Source organism: Elephas maximus, chromosome 3, assembly GCF_024166365.1.
Source record: "Elephas maximus indicus isolate mEleMax1 chromosome 3, mEleMax1 primary haplotype, whole genome shotgun sequence".
NCBI classification, from domain to species: Eukaryota; Metazoa; Chordata; class Mammalia; order Proboscidea; family Elephantidae; genus Elephas; species Elephas maximus.
Window position 1 is genome coordinate 89,090,932 of NC_064821.1, and position 22,479 is coordinate 89,113,410.

The 22,479-nt window shown below is 51.8% G+C and overlaps 1 protein-coding gene across 2 annotated transcripts; it reads left to right on the top strand.

The window, feature by feature from the left end:
• The first annotated feature begins 12,789 nt into the window (after positions 1-12,789).
• On the top strand, positions 12,790-18,064 carry DMBX1 (diencephalon/mesencephalon homeobox 1). Of its 2 annotated transcripts, none has more exons than XM_049875960.1 (4): positions 12,790-12,952; positions 15,848-16,026; positions 16,308-16,656; positions 17,613-18,064. In XM_049875960.1, the coding sequence occupies exons 1-4, from the start codon at positions 12,799-12,801 to the stop codon at positions 18,062-18,064; spliced, it is 1,134 nt and encodes a 377-aa protein (XP_049731917.1). In that variant the 5' UTR covers positions 12,790-12,798. The 2 variants fall into 2 exon arrangements, with proteins under 2 accessions (XP_049731917.1, XP_049731916.1); XM_049875959.1 differs by having other exon boundaries at positions 12,799-12,950; positions 15,831-16,026.
• Positions 18,065-22,479: the final 4,415 nt, after the last annotated feature.

Below are 22,479 nucleotides of genomic sequence, written 5' to 3' on the forward strand. Positions count from 1 at the left end.
ACACATTTGCCGCCAGCTCAGACTGACGGCCACACAGACATATACATACACACATGCTGACAGCCACACGGAATCTTACGTTCGGGTTAGAGAGTCACCAGGGCAATCAGTAGCATACTCAGACACAGGTGAGAGTCACACAGGTAAAGGGTCACACACAGGCGGCCACGAACTACCTGTGACAGACACAGACACATACAGACAGATTAAACTCACAAGGACACTCAAGCACATCACACGCAGACACCCCCCAGAGCAAAGCTTGGAGGTGTGGCACCCACGTCGCGCACTCGTCTGGCGCAGCCCACCAGCGGACGCGTCTATGCACACGCTTGGCCCCTAACCGCCCTATTCGCGCCGGTCTCGCCAGGCCTAGCTGCTTACACTCCCCTTGCCAGGTCTTTGGTCCGCGCGGAGCCACCCCCGCCCCCAGCGTCCCCGTTTCTCCCCCTCCCCCCACGACGGTCCCGCTCGGCCGCCCCACGGTGCCCATGTAAATGACAGCAATAAATATCTAATCAGGGCCCCGGGCGACGCCGCCGCCCGCACGCCAAAGCCCATTACCGAGAGGGCAGGCGGGCGGGGTAGAGAGGGGCGCTGGGGGGAGAGTGGGAAGGCTTCGGGTGGGCCGTGTGATCTCGTCTGGACATTCGTCCTGCCCTAGGTACCCCTCACCTCTCACCTGGAGCCAGTCACCGCCCCTCCCCGCGCCTCAGTTTCCCCTTCTGTAAAAAGGGTACCAAGCTGGACAATGTGTTAGCCTATCCGGCCACCCCGCCATGCAGCGGTCGGTTCTTCGGACAAAACTGATTTTGGCGTCATTGCTCCCGGATCAGCGGAAGGCCCAACTCTCACAGACCCCGGGTCCCAGCTCCGGGGGCTCGGGCCCTACCTGCTCTTTGGACTTTACCCAGGTTTCTGGTGGCAAAGGGAAGTCCCCTGGATCGGTAGTCCGGGCCTGGAATGCCAGAGCGCGTTTCCGAACCGGGTCATGCTTCCCCGCCGGTGTGTCTGGTTCCTACGGGGTCTTGCGGCCTCTTCCAGCTTCCACAGCTCTACCTGCCACGGTTTGTTTGGGTCCCCGCGGCCGCAGTCCCCTCATCTATCTGTATGCCTGTCCCAACGCACTGCGGGAACCCGGCTCTCTGAGCCAGCAGGACAGACCCACCCCCTAGGTCCTCTAGCAGTCTAGAGGCCCCGGCCTGGAATGGGACCAGCGGCTTCCTGGGGGACTTCACGGTTCCTGTGCCTGGCCCCAGCCCGGGCCCGGGCGAGCCCGGAGCGGCCCAGCTCATCCCCGTCGGGCTCCCGACCCGGGACCAGGCCCGCGGAGTCGCCTTCTCCGCGCCCGGGAGAGGCCGGGACATTCTGGTGCCCAGCCCTGTCCCTCGATCCATCCCAGCTCCTTCCAAGACTTCTCGGTCTTCCTCTCCAGCACTGTAGGCTGCATCTATACGGGTAAAGGAAGCGAAGAATCAAGCAGTTACCGGGCAGTTCGACTCCCAGGACCTGCGGTCGGGCCTCTCAGCCTCTCCGGCCGCTTGCCTGTCAAATCAGGAGCCCATGCTGGACAGGGTTAGGAAAAAGAAAAAAAAAAAAAAAAAACAAACTAGCCTCTCACATTTTCTCACTGCTCCCAGTTGCATTTCATTGCCTTATTATTATTATTATTTTTTAATTAACTCCAGCCACCTGATTTCTTCACACCTCCCAACAGTAAAGAAACAGTAAGCACCTCGGAAAACAGGAGAAGGAAAAACAAGGATGGTAGGCGCAGGGGCCTCTCTCAGTCTCGGCCCATTAGCCTGTGGGGGGCTAATTACCCCAATTAGCGGCTGATTTATAATTAATGGCTCGGACCGAGGGATAATTGGATGTTAATGGATAACAGTTTGTGTAGGGAACTATGTGTGCTCTGTCTCCTCAAGGCTTCCGAGGGCCAGAGTCTGTCCTGAAATCCACCCACCTTCATCCCTGGAGCATTCTCCACCTGGCCCTCCGCCGGGCCCCCTTGGCTGAGTCAAGAGGGGAGATGAGAATCATCTTTGAGGAATTGATGAGCACTGAATGGCTGGAGTCTGGCGCCCCATCCCCTGGGACCCTTGCTAAGCCATATGTGGAAGGCCTCTGGCTTGTCCTTCTTAGCTCCAACTCCAGGACCACTTTGGGGACACTTAGCTGATCCGAAGAAGGTTTGGGAGATTCCACAACCTCAACAACCAATTCCCTCCACATATGGATTAGGCAGTGTGGGGTTATCAGGTGGCACTGTAGGGGTCATGGTGTGTCTATCAAATGCCACTGGAGGGTAGTACATGGCCAAGGTGAGAGCAATGGTGAGACTCATTGTGGGACTGGGGGCAAGGCTCAGTCTGTGGCAAGGTCAGGGCCACAGCTCAGTCAGGAGGTTGCTATCAGCTTCTGGTGGGACACTAGGTCTTCCCTGCCACGGGTAGGGAAGGTTGGGCAGGGTGGGGAGGAGACACCGGGCCTCGGCTTACTTAGTTTTGGGCCCTAACGGCCCCATTGCTGCCCTTTTTACACCCCCCAGATTTGGTCTCCCCTTCCCCAGGGCATCTGACCTTCTGGGTTCCCCTAGAATCTGAGCCCTGGGTTCCCTTAGAATCTGAGCTGGAACGCGTTACACTACCCCAGAGTTCATCCCTCCACGAATAGTGGCTCCATCTTTATTTATGGAATAAATGCCTAATGCCCCGACGCTGGGTGCTAGGAACCCTGAGAGTTGCCTTGGCCTGGCAAGGTTAAGGGCTCTGCTGGGCCTTAAGATGTTACACTTTGGAGTTAGGCTCCCTGGATTCCATCCTGGCTAAGCCACTTAACTGTCTGGCTTTGAGCAAGTAACTTTACCTCTCTGGGTCTCAGCTTCCTCATCTGTCAAGTGAGAATTATGAGGTTGTTGTATGGAGTCGCTGTGAGTTGGAATTGACTCGATGGCAGTGGTGGTGTGAGCTGTAAATGAGATGCTATCTGTCAGGTCTCTATCAGGATGCTTGGTAAAAGTGGTTATTATTATACTGAAGGTGATGAGTAGGCAAATGGGCAACAACAATTCAGGGAGGTAACACTATGATGAGTTCAAAGAAGTCACCTGACCCAGCCTTGGGTATCAGGGAAGGCTTCCTGGAGAAGGGGATGCCTAAGCCTAGTGTGAGGGATCAGGAGTTCTCCAGGTAATGATGGTGGAGGGACAGTGTTCCCAGATGCAGTAACACGGTGACTTTGGTGATCGGTGTCTCAATCGCAGAAAGTTGATGGTGTAGCGAGTTGGGGGGTGGGGGCGGTAGGTGAGGAGGCAGAGACAATAAGTTTAGAAATGTCAAGAAGTTTGGTTCTGAGGGAATCAGATATTAACTGATCTGAGAGATGAGTTCATTTATTTTAAATGGAAGAGAAGGAAACAGGCCTAACGGTGCATGGATAGGAGTGGTGGGGCAGAGGCTGGCAATCCTGGGGGATGAGGATCTGAGGGCGACTGATGTGCCCACATTCCCTGGCTCTTAGACACCCAGAAGCAAATGATGCCACATTTACTGCCATTAGCCCTTATATGTGCCTCTCTCTAGAAATGTCTCCCAGGCCATTCCCTGTGGCCTTGCTGGCACAGTGAGTCACTGAGTCGTTGCTGCTTTGCCCCCTTGGTACGGGGGGTGAGGGGACTTGGTTGGGGGGCTCTGGCACCTGGCAAGGGGAGGAAGAGGTTGGTTCCAGGGCTTTCTGCACCACCCGAGTGCCTGCTACTGATAGTGGATATTCGGAGTGCTTGGAGGGTTCAGCAGTGCCTGAGAATGGGTCAGGGCTCTTGGAGCCTCTAGAAAATAAACAGCGTCTGAGGATGTCCAGATCTCAAGGCTGCTTCCAGAGACCCTGTGCCTTCAGGATCCTTGGTCAGGGCAGGACAGGGGCCCCAGTAACCCTCGTATTGTCATATGTTCTCAGTTCAGAAATCTGGCAACTCAGAGCTAAGGACAGATGTGGGAATGGGGGTACTTATGGGGGTGGGGACTCAGTCTTCTCAATTCCCAAGCAGATCAGCCCAGGCAACGCAGCTTCTTTGAGCCTCCATTCCTCATCTATAAAGTGGGGATAATAATAATGCCCCTTTCACAGAGCTGGAGTAAGAAGTAAATGAGGTAACCTGAGTTGAGTATCTGGCATATGCCAGGCATAGAAAAAAAACAAAATAATTTTTTTTTTTTTTTTTTGGCATAGAGCCTCTCTTAAATCTTGGACCCATTGGCTCAGAGTTAGAAGACTTCTAGGTCATCTAGTTCCAACATGTATGCACATGCACACACATGTGCACACACGTGCACACACAGAGGAATCCCTCCCTTGGAGGTGGCTGGCCAGCTCTGGGTTACACACATTTCATGATGGAAATCTCACTCTCTCTTGGGGCAACCCATTGGGTCAGCGTCATATCAGAAGAGGTTAGAGATGGCAGAAACCTAGTCAAGGCCATGTAGCAGCCTGGAGTTGGGGTAGGAGCCCTGTCCTGGTGCTCCTGGGTTTGTATATTTGTGTTTTACCTGCCTGAGTGAGAGTCCTTTTGGCCTCTAAGCTGCTAAATAGGAGAGACAGCTGCAGGAGCCTCTCCCCCCAGAAGGTCACCAGGGGACCTCTGGGGCTGAAAGGGCAGCAGCATTTCTCAGGGAAGGAAGACCATGGTAGCAGTCTACCCTCAGTCCCACCTGCTACCATAGATACCCAGGGCTAGTCCTACCCATGGCCCATCTTTTGGCCACACTGTGGAAGTAAATACTAGGCGGATCCTCAGAGATCCAGGCTCCCATCCTGCTTCTATTACAGTCCTTCCTCTCTCTTCACCTAACAAACCCCTCCCTCTTCATCAAGGCCTAAAAAAAAAAAAAAAAAAAAGGTTGTGAGTAGATTCTGACTTATGGCGGTCCTATGTGTTTCAGAGAAGAACTGCACTCCACTGGGACTACGGTGGGACCTTCAGCAGATGATTTTTTACCTCCCCGAGTCTCAGTTTCTCATCCATAAAATGGGGGATAATAATATCTACCTAATAGGGTTGTATCAAAACTTGTTAGATAATGTACTTAAGTAGAACAGGGCTTGGCTCATGGTAAACGTTCAATAAAAGGTAGCTGTCATTGCTGATGAGATGGTGTGTCTCACTATGCCTGGAACAGAGGAGACTGAGGGAGAATGGAAAGTTCAGAAAAGAAAAGGAGAGGTGAAGAGAGATGGGGTAGGCCTGTGGGGTGACTGAGCCGGATGTGACCAAAGGAAGGGTTCGCTTTCCCTTTAATCAAAGACGGCTTGCGTGTGGTTTCCCGGCAGTGCTGCTGTTAATTTATAAAAAATGCCCCCTAATAAAATTCTGCTTGATTCTTCGATTGGCTGGGCATTAGGCCGCAGCCGGCAGCGACGCAGGGACATAACGGATGCATTTGCAGATTTGGAAAATTAAAGCCATCTATATGGCGCCTGTGGCGGGAGATCCGCCGATCTGCTTGCTTAATGAAATATAAAGATTCTTTTAACCAATGTAAGCACAATTCGACAGCTTGTGAAACGCGGCCGCGCCATGATGGATGGCTCTCCTGGCTTGCCAGGAATTGCAGGGCGGCACCTTTTAAATATATAATTGATTCTGTTTGGAGTGTGCAGTGGGCTGAGCCCATGCGGGGCTGGCCTGGGCCAGGAGTGCAGGGCCCCATTTAGAGGCTCCTGCAGGCCCTGCAGGGCTCTGGTCTGGGCAGCTCTTGGTCTTCCTATCGTGCCCGCCAGTGCTTAGAACTGGATATGGATGGGTCTTCCTAAGCCTGGGCCTGGCTGAGGGCCCAGGGACAGGTCTGGGCTGCCCTTACTGCTGGGAAAGGGCCCATAGGCTGGAGTTCCTTCAAACACAGGCCAGTAGTCCTGGGGACAGATGAGGTGGTGGGGCTGGGACTCCACATTCCCTACTGAGCTGCGGTGGCCCTCCCTCCCTCCCCATCTCTTGGTCTGTGGTTCTTTTTCATCCATTCAGTATTTATTATTTATTGGTGGCACAGTGGTCAAGAGCTCAGCTGCTAACCAAAAGGTGAGCAGTTCGAATCTACCAGCTGCTTCTTGGAAACTATGGGGCAGTTCTATTCTGTCCTATAGGGTTGCTGTGAGTCTCAACGGCAATGGATTTGTGTGTGTGTCTACCAGGTCCTATGTTAGACATTGCAGAAATAAAAATGGATAAGACAAACCTATTTATTTTCTCTATGTTGATCTTTCTATCTCTCTGTGCCAACTCCATCTCCCTGCCTTTTTCTGACTTTCTCTTTGTATTTCTCTCTTGTTCCCTCTGAGACCCTGAGTAACAATACACGGACCGAGCAGCAGTGACTTCCGGGGGTCCCATTTAGCTTTACATTCCTCTGGTCACACACAATTCATTCACACACATGTGTTCCTGCAGCCATGCACACCCACAGAGACATGTAAATAGCCACAAATACACACATAAACAGAGCCAGAGGTACACACAGTCATGTGGCTGATTCCATTCAGATTACATGCACATACATAACCACACATGGACGCTGAGATGAGCTGCAGGCATGCAACATGTGTGCAACTCTATGTTGTGTAGCATCCACAGACAAGGGCCTCTCTGTGGCCGCAGAGGACAACCGGGCCCTGATGTCCAGCTGGAGTGAGGAAGAGGCGTGTGAAGCTGGGGAGAGAGGGATACAGTCTCATCTCACCATACACACACACACACACACACACACACACGAGTATGATGCCACGGGGAGTGTGCTTTTTCTTTGCTGTCCTCCTATTGCTTTGGATCAAATCCTAGAAGACATGGGGCAGAGAACAGAATATGCTGGGGCTAAGAGCCCGCATGACTGGGGTTGTGCAACACTAGCTGGGGAGAAGAACTTCACCTGTGGAAACCTGCTCCACCGCTTCCTAGCTGCGTGGCCTTTAGCAAATTATCTAATCTTTCTCAACTTCCATTTCTGCATCTGTAAAAGGGGTGTAATAGCAGTTCATATCTCCTAGGACATTGGGGGAAACCCTGGTGTCGTGGTGGTTAAGTGCTATGGTGGCTAACCAAAAGGTTGGCAGATCAAATCCGCTCCTTGGAAACTAACTCTATGGGGCAGTTCTACTCTGTCCTATAGAAGGTCACTATGAATTGGAATCGACTCGATGGCAATGTATTTGTTTGTTTTTAGGGCATTGGGAGGATTGATAGAGATAGTTGATGTATCAGAGGCACTTAAGAAGTAGTTGCTACTAATAATTCATTCATCTGATTCTCATTTCCTGAGGCTGGTCTTTGTGCCAGACCTTGTGGTCTAGGCTAGGGTGCAGGTGGGTGTCCAGAAATGCATGAGATACACTTTCTGTCCTCAAGGAGCTCAGTCTAGTTGGGGAGACAGAGTACTGTAATCCAGGTGCTATAATTGAGAAAACCCATGTAAGGTTCACTGAGAGTAATTGGTAGCTATTATTATTGTTGTTGATGTCATCTGCATTGTTGTCGCTGTCACCATCATTTCTTTCAGGAGACTGGAGAGAGGAGAGATGTTTTCTCAGGGGTGAGCTGGGGAAGGCCCTACTTAGGAGGAGCTAGGCCTTGATGGGAAACCCTGGTGGCATGGTGGTTAAGTGCTATGGCTGCTAACCAAGGGGTCGGCAGTTCGAATCCACCAGGTGCTCCTTGGACACTCTATGGGGCAGTTCTACTCTGTCCTATAGGGTCGCTATGAGTCAGAATTGACTAGACGGTACTGAGTGTGTGTGTGTGTGTGAGGCCTTGATGAGTGTCCACGGGGTGGCACAAATGGTTAAGTGCTTGGCTAATAACCAAAAGGTTGGCAGTTCAAATCCACCAGGGGTGCCTCAGAAAAAAGCCTGGCGATCTGCTCCTTGAAGGTCATAGCCATAAAAATTCAGTGGAGTGCAGTTCTTCTCTGAAACACATGGGGTCACCATGAGTCAGAATCTACTCAAAACTGGTTTTTTTTTTTTGGGCCTTGATGAAGAGGGAGGAGTTTGTTAGGTGAAGAGGGAGGAATGAGAAGGGCTTTTCAGGTGGAGGGCTCAGCAGGAGTAAAGGCATGGAGGTGACAAGAGAGTGGCAAGCAGTCTGGTATTGCTGGGTGTTGGGGAAGGGGAGGGCATCAGGCCAGAGGGGTGGGTGGAGCCAGACTGGGAAGGTCTTGGAGGCTTTCAGAGGCCAGTGGGCTGGGGCAGTCGTGTGGTCCCCCAGAGAGGTACCTCTCCTAGTTTCAGTTAATAAAGACGTGTTGTGCATCAAAACCTGCGAGATCAGCAGTAATTAAGTCAATTCAAATGTCACTTACCACATTAAAAGCAGCAGGTTTAAAGCAACAAAGCCCCTGGATTTGGTGGGGGAGGGGCATTCCAGTACTGCAGGGGTGGGGGCAGGGGGCATGGACAAAATGACTTCTAGACTCTGTTTCCCCATCCCCACCTGGAGCTTGTGACTCATTTTGGAGGCAAGCCAACACCTGGCTCCATCCCCACATCCTTTGGAGCACATGGCAACCCTTCTCTCCGCCCTCTAAAAAAGGAAAGAAAGCATATAAATGTGAAAATTACTTGTAATCCCATCTGCTATCTCCCAGAGATGACCTCTGTTAACATTTCAGGGGTATAAGCTTCCAGACTTTTTTCTATGCATATTTATATATACATTACAAAAATGAGATCACATCATGCATAGTGTTTCGTTACCTATTTCTTCCACTGAACAATACGTTGTGAACATCAGCACATATATACACATCATTGTTTTAAATGGCGGCACTGCATTCCATTGTGGGCATGACCGGCATGACCGTACCCTCATTTACTGAACTAATCCTCTCTCTCGATGGCAGTTAGGTTCCGAATTGTTTGCTATCATAAGCAGCGCTGTGATAAATATTCCTGTACACCTATCTCTGGATAAATTTCTGGAAATGGAATTGTTGAGTCAAAGATGATGCACTCTCTAAAGGCTTTTGATGCGGGGAAGAAAGGAGTGCTTTCATCAGCAGGGCAGGAGAATGGCCATTTCCCACTCGCCTAGATAACCCTGGGTGATAACTCTTCTTCATATTTGCCAATCTGATCGGTGAAAAATGGTATCTTATTGTTCCTATCTGTATTTCTTTGATTTCAAGCAAGGCTAGGCTTTTTGTCAAATATCAGTTGGCTATTTGTGTTTCTCTCTTAATAAGTTGTCTCTTCATTTACTTAGACCATCTTTTATTAAGGTGACTATCTTTTTATTGTTGTGTAAGAGTTCTTTATATATTATAGATAGTTTCTATTTTTTTTTGTGTGTGTGCTATTTGTTTTTATCAATTTTGCAAATAGTTTTCTGGGTTTGTTGTTTGCCTTTTAGCTTTCTGTTAGATGGAAGTTTAAACACTTGATGTTACATGTCCAGCAGTCTTTTCTCTTAGATTTCCGCCTTCGGGGTTGTGCTTACAGTGCGTAGAACGGGCCTCTGTAAGTGAGCGTTGTTGGTAGGCGTTAATGTTTGAGTGTCCACTCAGGCTTCTGTAAATCCGGCCCTGAGCACCAGGCTCACGATTCAACTGCTAATTCCACATCCTGACTGGGAAGTCAGATCCACATCTCACAATCACCCTGTTCCCAAAAAACCCTAGCTTCCCACTTACCCCCAAAGCCAGTCCTCCCTCAGTGCACCTGATTCGGGAAAAGACCCATCTTCACTCAGTTGTTCAGATAAAAAAAAAAAAACCTTAATCTGTTTCCCCATGTTTTCCTCATATCTTATAACTAACCCATCAGCAATCCTGTTGATTCTGCCTTCAGAACATGCCTTGAACCTGACTGTTCCTTACTACCTCCACGTCTCCTGCCCTGGTGAAGCCACCGTGGCTGCTAGCCTGAGTGTCGCAGCCGTTTGGTCTCTCTGCTTTCCTTTTTGCCCCTCTTCGATCTCTTCTCCAGGCAGCAGCCAAACTGAGCTCTTAAAAACAAATCCTGTCATGTTACTTCCCTGTTCAAGACACTCTAGGGGCTTCCCATTATGCTCAGAATAAAATCCAAACTCTTTACAGTGGGCCCTGAAGTCCTCCAGGATCTGGGCCTCTCCTCTCTCTGTAACCTCACCTCCTCCACTTGCTCCCACCCTCATGGTGCTCTAGCCACACACACACACACACACACACACGCATGCATACACACACACACCACACCATACCATACCACATGTCACACACATACCATGCACACTCATACCACACCCCCATACACACCACACAGCCTCCACAACCACACACATACACGTATACACAGCACACACACATACACCAAACCACACACACCACATACCCCACACACCACACACAAACCCACACACACCACACAACATACCACACACATCATTCCATACACACATACATATCACACTATACACACACATAAACACAACACACACACCATCATACATAAACACACACTGTCATACACAAACACACATATCCCAATGTACACCAAACCACACACAACACACATACATATACCACACCATACATACACATACCACACCATGCATACGCATACAACACACACACCATCACCCACACATATACAACATCATACACAGACACACACCACACTATACACACGCATACATACACACAACACACACACCATCCTACACACACATGCCATTGTACACAAACATGCACACACACACACATCAAGCTTGTTCATGGCTCAGGGCCTTTGTCCTTGCTGTGCCCTCTGCCTAAAAGCCTTTCCTCCAGAGCTCCGCACAGCTCACTTCAAGTTTTCGCTTAAATATCAGAGAGCCCTTTACTGACCACACGCTCTAAGATATCCTACCCATCCCCACTTTTTGTCCTCCTCCCATGCCTAATTTTCCTTTGGAGTGCCTGTTCCTGTCGGACATTATTATTTATTTATTCATTGTTCTATGTCCCCCCTCCTGTGGAATGTAAATTCCATGAAGCAGAGACTTTGGCACTTAAAAAAAAAAAAAAATTTTTTTTTTTTGCACTTGGTGGGCGCTTAATAAAATATTCGTTGAATGAATATGTGTAATATTATGACTGTGTGAGTGTGTGTATGTAGCTGCATTGACTACATGAATAGATACATGTGAGAGCATCTGTGTGTTGGAACTGTCAGAATAATGACGTTGAATTTGTGAATGTTACTAAGTTTGTGTGTCAGTGTGCCTGGCCGAGGATGTCTGCATGTGTGTGTGCGTGAAATGTGTGTGTGTGCTTGCCTGGGAGTGTGTGTATGTGTGTGTGCATGCTGTGGTATTTGGGTATGTGTAGCCTGTGTCTATTTCTGGGTGAGTGGGGAGCTGAGACACCTGATAAGAGGAAGAGACATTCTTCCTCTTATCCAATGGGCCTTTCATACGTCCTCTTCCACCCTCCTGACTCAGGAAACAAGAAACACCTGTATGTCTTTGGGACCTTGCAGACATTGGACCACATTCCAGAATTGGCTTCAATGGTGACAATTTAGGCCAATGGGGGATGGAGACTCAGACAAGGACCTGGAGCTAATGGGACCTTGGTGGCCTTGTGCTGGCCTGAGACATCTCAGTAGAAGGGACATGCGGCCCACAGGGTTGAGGCTGCTAGAATGCTCTGACGAATGGATGTTTTCCTTGAAGCAATTTGCCACCAAACAATGAGGCCACAGAAATGTGAGACAGGCCCTGGGTTTGCTATGTGGCCTTAACATGTCACGGCTCTTTCTCTAAGTCTCAGTAGACTCATCTGTAAATGAGGCTTGTTGCTCCTGGCCTGCTTGCTTCTTGGGAATATGGTGAGAATAGAGTGAGTAATGGTGGTGAATGTATGTCCACAGTCATGGCAATAGAGCTCTTATGCCTGCGCAGCACAGTAAGTATGGCTTTAATCCACTCAGGGTGAGTGGCTAATGGCCCCAGTCCAGCCCGGGGCTTGGCTCCTAGTGAACCTCAATGGGTGTTAGTTGAATGAGTGAATGAAGTGTGTGAGTGAACCAGTGAATGTACATATGAACAAGTGCCCGGGCGATTGAATAAAGAGATGGCCGCATGAAACAGCCAATGAGTCGGCAAATCACAATGACTAACATTTTTGGGCACCTATGGTGGCGCAGTGATTAAGACCTACTGCTACTAACCAAAAGGTCGGCAGTTCGAATCCGCCAGGCGCTCCTTGGAAACTCTATGGGGCAGTTCTGCTCTGTCCTATAGGGTCGCTATGAGTCGGAATCGACTGGATGGCAATGGATTTTTTTTTTTTTTTAACTGTGTGCCAAGCCCTATTCTAAAAAAAATTCTAAAAGTTTCTCTTAATCCTTGCAGGAACACCATGAACTAAGAATCAAACCAAACCCTTAGCTGTTGAGTCAGTTCCGACTCATAGCGACCTTATGAACTATCCTCATTTTGCAGATGGAGAACCTGAGGGTCAGAGAGGTTAAGTGACTTGCCCAAGGCCACACAGCTCCTTAGTAGCAGGGTTTAGATTCCAGTCAGGCAATCTGATTGCAGAGCCTAAGGCATTAAACCCTACACTGGTCCTGCTGAGTGAATCAATGAATGAGTGGCTGAATAAATGAATAAATGCAGGAGCCCTCACACTCAAACTGCTGTCAAGATAGGCCACTTTCTGACAGACAGACAGACAGATAGAAGCTGTTGGGGGTGAGGTGGATGTGGCTGGAGTCTCCTGCCAGGGTGGAGTTTGGCAGCCTGCTTCATGTCCTCTCCCCTTTCCCTGTCTGCAGACGGGTGCCGCGATGCAGCACTACGGGGTGAACGGCTACTCGCTGCATGCCATGAACTCGCTCAGCGCCATGTACAACCTGCACCAGCAGGCGGCCCAGCAGGCCCAGCACGCCCCTGACTACCGGCCTTCTGTGCACGCACTTACGCTGGCTGAGCGCCTGGCTGGTAAGGGCCCTGGGGACAGCCCCTGGGGGCTGGGAATGGGGAGAAGTCTGGTGAAAGAGGCTAGAAGAGGGAGCACTGGGCACGGGGAAGGTTTACTCTGGGAGGCTTAGAAAGATCCACGTCACTTAGCAAGGCAGACAGATGCCAATTCAAATCCATGCCTGGACATGCCAGCACTGTTTTGGTCAGTAGAGCTGCCCCGTGCCTGCAAATTCTAACAACCCCGTGAGGGAGGCATTCGTTCACCCCATCTCACAGATGAGGAAACTGAGGTAGGAAGGTAAGTGACTTGCTCAGGGTATTAGAGCTAGGAAGTAGCTAGAGGAGGGCCGGAGTGCCCAGGGGAGGATAATTCAGGCACGGAGCATCGTATAAATAATAACAGCTCCAGGTATTGAGCATCTATTGTGTGCCAGGCACCATGTGAGGCTCTCTGTACCTCTGTATCATTCAATTCCTGCATCATCCCAATGAGGGGAGGTTATTATCTCTGTTTTATGAACAAAGAAACTTAGGCTCAGAGAGGTTACTTCTGGGCCAGGGTGGAATGGGGGAGAAGGAACGTGATGTTATTGCTAAGAATATGAGATTTGGAGTCAGTGAAGGGCTGCACACTTGCCTATCTTCTCTCAGCCTCAGTTTCTCCGTTTATAAAAAGAAGACAGTGACAGCTGCCATCCCGTAGGATGGTTGGATGATTATTTGAGATAACATTTATGCAAAGCGTTCCGCACAGATCCTGGCATGCAGTAGGTACTCAGAAGCCACTATTACCCAAGGCCCAGGGTCAGTGCCCACAAGGGAGCTGCAGCCTGGGCCCCCCACTGCTGGTTCAACTGCTTGTTGCCCTGCCCTGATGGCATCTCTTTGCGTGTGATAAGGATTTGACAGTATAGGGTGGGGAGTTTGATTTCTTGGGTGGTGATGCCACCCACCCCATCCTGTCCCAGGCCAAGCCTTGAGTAGCTGGTGGGCCCAGCCCAGTGCCAGGCAGTCCTCAGAGGACTTTAGCATACTCCCAGGGAGACCAGGTCCCCATAGAACCATAGGTGGGCACGACAGAAGGAACATGGCTAGGGGCAAATGGTAGGACAGCCACAAAAGACACAGCAGCTCAGGGCAGCAGGATCAGCTGCAGTCCAGGAGGGCTTCCTGTGACCATGGGGCTGGAGCCAGGCCTTAACAAGGCAGGGCAAGGAGTGTGGGACAGCATGTGCAAAGGCACAGGAGTGGGATCAGACAAAGGACTCTGCCACTTCTGCTCCCCTAGCCTCTGCCAAGGCCTGGGGGGAGCTTGGTGGATAAACCTGAGGCCGCATCAGCTCCTCTAGATCAGCATGGGCATTAGTCTGGAGCTCAGGGATTGTGGGTACAGTCCTACCCCAGTTATGGCTGCCTCCCCTGTGTGGAGTGAATTTCCTGTGCCCAGCCCGGTGGTAACATCGATTCCGGACAGTGTTCCAGAACCCAAGGACCCAGAGCCCAAAGGGAAGAAGTCAGAGAGGAAGACTCACCTCCACTGGTGGGGACAGAGGAACTTGGGTATTCAGCTCACCCCTCAATTCTGTAATTCTTAGGAAGGAGGGACATGAGCTCCAGGTGGGCTTTTATATGGAGGCCTTGCCTTCTAGCGGGAGGTTTTGCTAATGGTGTAGACAGCCTGGTCTCTCAGCCAGCATCCACCCCGCTAACTGAGCATTTCCCACTCCCTTTCCTGCCCCCCAGTGCCCAGCAAGAGCTTTGTGGGTGGCACAGATTAGGGCTCAGTCCAGGCTGGGATTAGGGCCAGTGTGTGAGGGATTCAGGACTCCCTCTTTAAACTGAAGAAGTAGCCAAGGAAACTCAAAGTCTGAGGCTTCTTGGACACCCAGTTGCCCCTCTCTTCCCCTTTTAAGATGATGTGGGAGACTCCTCAATACCTGGACTCCAGCAGCTCTGTAGAAGGGCTGAGACACAGCCTTAAGCACAGATAATCCAGGATCTACTTGTGTGGTGGTGGCAGGCAGTGAGGAGAGAGGTTACTGTCCACTCTCTGGGGATTAGACATACAGAAGGGCTGGAAGCTAGACACTAACACTAGGCAGATGTCTATCCTGGATGGCTTTCGTGTTACCAGACTGTGGAATCAATGGTCCACCCGCCCTGTGCCCCCTCCAAGCCTCAGTAGCTGGAACCTGGTCTCTCTGACCTTCCTTCCTTGGGGAAGCAGCTAGAAGGGTTGAGACTAGATGCAACAAAGCTTTCCTGAGCTCTGAGATCCCTGCCAGAGCTTTCTGTTCAGGAGACACAAGGGCAGGAGCTGCCATCAGAGACTCATAGGCCAACTGAGGCGAGTGACAAGGTTCACACCGAGAAGACATAGATTCAAGTGCCAGCTCTTCAATTCTGTGCATTCCGTCCATCCAATCAGACCTCCCCTAACTAGACCTTGAAGATAAGTACCAGCCCGCAGCCTGGCTTCTTACTGGTCAGGGGTCAGTAGTCTGATGCTAAGGAGGTCTTAGTACCCAGAATCTAAGGGCCAGAGGGTATTAGAACTTTTGTGACCGGATTTACAGTTTATTAACATTGTATAATCTCAAAATATTATATTCATAGTATCCCGGGACTTTAAGGATCTTGGGTCCTTAAAATGTCAAATAAGGAAGATTTCCTCAATCGTGTTCTTGATGGCCATTCATGGTGATGAATTAGACCCCTGTGGTCCTGACAGTGGGTGATGGGGTGGAGAGATCCTGAAAACCCAGTCATATAGAGAGGGGATGGGTGATTTCCAGGGACCAGCTCTGGCAGGAGTCTGGGTGTCCGAGTGGACCAGAGCAGAATATTCAAAACCTATTTCCCGTAATTAAATGGGCCCCCTCTCCTTGCCCTCCAACGGCTGTACATTTCAAGACATCATCTTGGAGGCCCGCTATGGCTCCCAGCACCGCAAACAGCGTCGCAGCCGCACGGCCTTCACTGCCCAGCAGCTCGAGGCCCTGGAGAAGACCTTCCAGAAGACTCACTACCCAGACGTGGTGATGCGTGAGAGGCTGGCCATGTGCACCAACCTGCCTGAGGCCCGGGTGCAGGTAGGGCTCAGCTTCCTAACTAGACCTTGCAGACGAGCACCTGTCCCCTGGTCTGGCTTCCCACTGCCCAGGAGCTGAAATTTCAGCCCTCAGTGCGAGGTGCGACCGATGCCACCATGAATGCCCTAAGTGATAGGAGGGGAATTTTGGAAGAGATTGCAGGCATACGTTTCCTAAAGGTAGGCAGCAGTGTTATCACATACATCCCCCCAGAGCACCCTGCTACACGGCTCCACTTTTCTTTCATACCCTTTGTCCCCATCCGTTACCCCTACCCCCAGGTGTGGTTCAAGAACCGCAGGGCCAAGTTCCGGAAAAAGCAGCGCAGCCTGCAAAAAGAGCAGCTGCAGAAGCAGAAGGAGGCTGAAGGCTCCCAAGGGGAAGGCAAGACTGAGGCCCCAGCCCTGGACACCCAGCTAGAGACTGACAAGCCCCCCAGCCTGCCCAGTGGCAACCCCCCTGCTGAGCTTCACCTGAGCCTGTCTGAGCAGTCGGCCAGTGAGTCAGCCCCCGAGGACCTGCTGGACCGGGAGGAGGAGCCCCGGGCAGCAGCCGAGGATCCCAAAACTGAGAAGAGCCCTGGGGCCGAGAGCAAGGGGCTGGGCTGCAAGCGGGGCAGCCCCAAGGCAGGTGAGGCCTGGGGGTCTATGGGTGGACTGGGGGAAAACAGCTAGGGTCCTGTCCCAACAGGGGCCTGGGTATCTGAAGTGGGTCAGAGCAAGGGGAAGAATGAAAACCTTTAAAAACTAGCACTCAGTGGCATGACCCATTAGAGAATATTTGGCCATAGCAGGGTCCTGGGGGCCTGTGCCAGGGGTTCACCCTTTAATTGCTGAATCATAGGAAAGTTTAGGGGACTCTGAGGGAAGAGCTGAATGGCAGGGGAGGGGCACAGGTATGCTCAAGGCAAAAGCTATTGATCATCTTGGGTGGTGCCAACAATTTGCACTCAACTACCACCCAAAGGTTGGCAGTTAGAACCCATCCAGCGGTGCTGCAGAAGAAAGGCTTGGCAATTTGCGTCCATGAAGATTACAGCCAAGAGAACCCTATGGAACAGTTCTACTCTGTAACACATGGGGTCACTATGAGTTGGAAGTGACTCAACGGCAAAAGGTTTTTTTTGTTTTGTGGAAATATTTCAGGATTTTGGCAACCAGGACAGATATACCAGAGCACATTGGGTGAACGGACATGGAGCTGTGTTTCTGAAGGGACAGAGCTCTGGCAGGAGGCAAATCTCAGACACAAACCCCAAGCCCAGGCAGGGCGGGGACAGAACTGTGAGCTGAGAACTGGAGGGAAGAAATGGGAATCATGGGCAGAAGATGGGAAAGGGGAGGTGATACCTAGAAACGAAAAAGCAGCTCCCAAAGAGGTCAGACCTGGGGGCTTTGGTAAGGTCCCTGGAGCTCCCCCAGAAGTCTGGGCTGCTCCTTCACAGGATGCCCTGGCTGAGCCTGGGTGGGTGGGTTTTAGCCAAGGCCTTGTCTGCAGCGCCAATGGAGTGGGACAGCAGAGGAAGCCCCTCCTGGCAGGCCAGTCCCCTTGTCCTGAGTGCTTGGTTCTTGGTTCTCTGCTTGCAGACTCCCCAGGCAGCCTGGCCATAGCTCCTGCAGCCCCTGGGGGCGGCTTGCTGGGCCCTTCCCACTCCTACTCCTCCTCCCCGCTGAGCCTCTTCCGCCTGCAGGAGCAATTCCGCCAGCATATGGCAGCCACCAACAACCTGGTGCACTACTCGTCCTTCGAAGTGGGGGGCCCGGCCCCTGCTGCCGCCGCCGCTGCCGCTGCTGTGCCCTACCTGGGCGTCAACATGGCCCCACTGGGCTCACTGCACTGCCAGTCGTACTACCAGTCCCTGTCAGCAGCTGCCGCTGCCCACCAGGGCGTGTGGGGGTCCCCACTGCTGCCTGCGCCCCCTGCAGGCCTGGCACCTGCCTCGGCTGCCCTGAACAGTAAAACCACGAGCATCGAGAACCTGCGGCTTCGGGCCAAGCAGCATGCCGCCTCCCTGGGACTCGATACATTGCCCAACTGACTGCCTGGCCCCAACCTAGCCAGGGGTCTTGGGTCCCCCAGCCCCATGGTATCCCCAGATGGCTCACAAGGAGTTAACTCTAAGAGCCCAGGGATCCTGGGGCCTGGGGTGCTGCTCCCCTTTCCCCATCCCAAGAGTCCCAGCCTGAGGTGAAGCCCACACCTACTACACCCTCTGCATGGCCCTGCTTGGACCCCATGGAGGCCAATGGGGTGGAGGAGAGAAGCTGAGATGTCTCTGGCTTTTCCCTGGGGGGAGCGAGAGGCTCTCACTGGCCAGATCCCCACCCCAGTGTCCCCTCCTCCTTCTCCTCCTTCCCCTCCTGCCCTCTAGTAAGTTGATGTGTGGAATGTGAGATATAAATATAAATATATAAAGCTATATTTTCAGGCACCTGTCTCCCCCAGGCCCCCTGCCTGCTCCCATCCTGATCTTTTTCTTCGCCACCACCACCCTGCCTCTACCTTCTTCTTCCGCATCTCCCTCTGACTCCTCTCTTTCTTTCTCTCTCTCCTTTTCTTCTTCCCTTGAGCTCTTCTCCCTGTCTCTGCCCTGTTCCCCTCCCCTCTGTCTCCCCATCCAGTCTTCCCCACTCTTGAGCTCTCTCCCATCTCTTCCCCCTGCCTCTGCTTTCTTCCTTTGGTGCTGGCTGTGTTGTTGTCAATTCCCAAGCAGTGCTTTGTTTGGGGCTGTGGTTTTTTGGTTTTAGTACTTTTGCTTCTTCCTATTCTTCTCTTTCTCTTCTCCCTCCCCACTTGTCCCCTGCCTGCCTGTCTCCTTTCCCCCTCCCTTCCAGGCAGCTATTCTCCAGTAAAGGTAGGAAAGTCCTAGCCGGAGCCCCTGGAGCTGCAGGTAGGAGATGGCACTAGCCCCTACACTGCCCTTCCCCAGGCCTGACATCTAGAAAGGGTGGTGAGTCACTTTCTCTTCCCTCTGTTCAGCTTTGAGGTGCCAGTTCCCAAGATTCAGAGGAGGGAAATGGAGGCAGAGTCAGGTTGGGGCCAAGAGGACAGGGGTCTTGTGCCAGTGTTCATCCAGGACTGCTCAGGTTAACCCAGCAGCGTGCCCTTCCACCCTGACCACAGGGCTCTAGACTGCTCTTTGGTGAGACTTCCCTGCTTGGTAGGAGGCAGCACGGGAAGGGGTGCGGCTGGAGAGCAGGTCCTCTTCTCCCACGACCCCAGCCTCCAGGTTTAGCTTGTATTGCGCATTCCAGGAGTGCGCCTGAGCCAGGACTGAAGGTGGAATTCTGGCTCCCATCACAGTGAGTGCAAACTAACCACCAACGTGTGGTCTCAGGCCATGGTGGAAGTCAGGGCTTCTGTCTCGCTAGTAACTGGCATGGAGAGGGGTGCTCCTGCTTACGGCCAGGAAGCCCAGCTCAGCAAACTCCCTTTCAAAATGGTGTGATCTTGGGCAAGCTGGTAGCCTCCCTGGGCCCGTTTTGCCATCTGGATAGGTGACCTGTAAAGCTCTTTCTGGCTCTAACATTCTGCATCCTGGCCTTGCAGGACAGAAGGCTCTCAGAAGCACAATGTATGAATTAGAAAATTACTGTTTCCTTTTTGTGGGGCAATAGGTGTTGCAGACACAAGCCTGTCTGTGGTGCTGCCAATCTCTGGGCCTCAGTTTCCCAATAAGTATAAATGGGTCCTTTTTCTACTTCAGACAGTCTGGATTTTATCCTGCTTTATTTACTTGAGTTCTAGTCCAGCCTCTGTGGTCACCCCATCTCCATGTCCTGGGATGGTCTCGGGGGCTCTGGGCAGGGGAAGGGAATGGTCATTACCCTCAACCCTCTGTGGCTCACCACTGGACCCTCCACCCTCTGCTCAGAGAAGTTGCATCTGAAAACTTTTCTCAGTAGGAAGTGAGGGGCCTAAGGTGCCTCGGTAGGATTGGTTTGCAGAGCAGTCAATGCCCATCATCTTTGGAGGATTGGACTGGGCTGGGGCGGATGGAGAAGGTTTCAGATAGGAAATAAGTGAGGGGTGGTGGCCTGGGCCAGGAAAATTGTTTAAGCAGAGGAATGGAGGTGAGACTATGTGGAGGATGGGGTGGGGAGCTGGCTTCGTGAAAGGTGGGGCTTAGAGGTCTTGTATCCAGGCTAAAGACCTCACCTTGATGTGGCAAGCACCAAGACAGGCAGTTGAGGGTTTTTGAACCCTCTGGGGGTATTTGCTGGGATCTGAGATTTGGAAGATAAATCCAGCAGCCATGGGAGCCTCAGAGGAGGAGATGCTCTCCTGGGAGAGGTTGGTGGAGACTCCGGGAGACACAGAAGGGGTTTTTGGCTTGGGGTGTTTTTCTAAAATAAACAAAAAAATCTCATCTGGACCAGGCATGGGGGTTGAAGTTTTTTGCCTATCCCTGGGTATAAGTGGCTGCCACTGGGCCTTGGAACCCAACATCACTAGGAAACCTCCCTGACCTCCTAAGGGACAAGTCCACCTGGAGCTATGTTTTGTGATGGCTGGAGCCAGGCCAATCTCAGGCTCAGCCCAGCTTCCCTCAGATCTTTGTCAACACTTCTCCCATTCAGCTGACCCAGTTCCACAAGTCTGTTGTCCAGAGAGGACAGAGAAGGGCTGTATGTGGTCCCTGACCCTGGGCAAATCTCAGCCTAGTTTAGGAGCCAGCCTCAGGTATTGAAAGCAGCTAGACAGCAAGAGGAAAGGGTACTCCTGGTGGTACCAAGAGTCTCCTAAAAGGCATGGATTTGTGTGGGCCCAGTGCACCTAAGACAGAAGCTGAAGCCTCCCTCAGACCTGCCGGGCCACCCTGAGGTTCCAGCTCTGACTGTCCCTTCCCGGAAAACCTCATTCCTCACCTGCCTCTCCCTCCTATTTGAGGTCTCCCTTTCCCTGCTTCCTCACTTCCCCAGAGCATGGTCCAGGGGCCTGGGCCCCCACCCCGACTCTGCAGCTGGTTGGCTGCTTTCCAAACCAGCTGTTTTGTGACCATTTGTGCTTAGAGGTTGTGCCAGCCCGTGGCAAAAACATTGTGTACTGTATTTATTTATTCTGTTAGTTGGAAAAACAAGACTCAAACCACCCCCCCTCCTCTGCCCTGCCCCCTCCGTAGTGCAGCATGACTCTGTTCCGTGTATATGTCCATCTGTCTGTCTGCCTTCCTGTGACGTTGTGACCTGTTCTTTGTCCTACATGGCTAATAAAAGAGAATCTGGCAGCACAGACCCCGAGCCATGTTCATTCCCAAAGGAGGGAACTGCCGTGGCCTGCACAGGTGGTGTCTCCAGGTCTGCTTACTGCCTCTCCAGCCCGGTAAGAGTGGGAGAGGGAGGCAGGCCTGCCTCATGCTCGGGCACTCCTGCACCGACCTGGTAGCTCTCTCCATGGCCCTTGCCCATCTGTGGCTGGCATGCCACTGTGGAGTGGTCTTAGGTGAGCAGAAGGCCAAGTTGAGGGGGTGGCTGCATCTTCTCTGGGCTGATTGGACCTCACCCAGGGCAGCCTGGGGCAGGGGACACCAGGGGGTGGGCATTCAGCCCAGCAAAAAAGCAGCCCCAGGAGGGTGGGCCTGCAGGACAGAGAGGGGCAGGGTGTTCTGGGGGAAACTAAGTGAGCCGGGGTCAAAGGGAAATGCCAGAGGAAGGCACATTTGGATCTAAGCCCAGAGCTGCTCTCCAATAGAATATGCAGCCTTAGGAGGAAGTGAGCTCCTTGTCCTCAGAGGTGTGCAAGCAAAAGATAAAGAAGGGATTTCTGCTATGGGTGGCAGGTTGGATTAGAGATTTTTGAAGGTCCTTCTAGCTCTGGGACTCAAGCCTTAGTAGTGCAGTGGTTAGTGCTTGGCTGCTAACAGAAAGGTTGGCCATTTGAAACCGTGGGAGTAAGATGTGGCAGTCTGTTTCTGTAAATATTTACAGCCTTGGAAACCCCATAGGGCATTTCTGCTCTGTCCTATAGGGTCACTGTAAGTTGAAATCAACTCCATGTGACTTTTTTTTGGTTCTAGCTCCGGGGCCTGATGTATGTGTGTGGGTTATTATAAGTCTGTCTCTATGTATAAGAGCCTGTGCCATGAATTTACAAGTGTCTGCTTGGTGTGTGTGTGTGTGTGTGTGTGTGTGTGTGTGTGTGTGTGTGTGTGTGTGTGTGTATGGGAGAGAGAGCCTATGAGACTGTATATGTAAGCAATAATTGCAGAAAAAGTGCACAACCAAGGAGTTGTTGCTGGGAAATCTGGGTCCTTCCTGCTGCATTTCAAGAAAAAGGTGACATGATCTCTCCACTCAGCCCTCCTCACTCTGGCTCACCCCTGCCAGAATGTCCACACAGGGCCCCAGAGCCGGAAGAGGGGGAGCTCAACAGGCTGGGGATCAGGAGGAGGAGAGGATCCTCTGTCTGGGAGTTCCTGACAGAAGGCTGGCAGATCTGAGCAGTGTGAGGGGA

Excerpts from the sequence above, each read along its gene's own strand:
- DMBX1 (XM_049875959.1), top strand. The coding sequence starts at position 12,799 with ATGCAGCACTACGGGGTGAACGGCTACTCGCTGCATGCCATGAACTCG. Across the intron at positions 16,027-16,307 it reads TGCCTGAGGCCCGGGTGCAG|GTGTGGTTCAAGAACCGCAG; the intron begins GTAGGGCTCAGC and ends CCCTACCCCCAG. Across the intron at positions 16,657-17,612 it reads GCGGGGCAGCCCCAAGGCAG|ACTCCCCAGGCAGCCTGGCC; the intron begins GTGAGGCCTGGG and ends CTCTGCTTGCAG.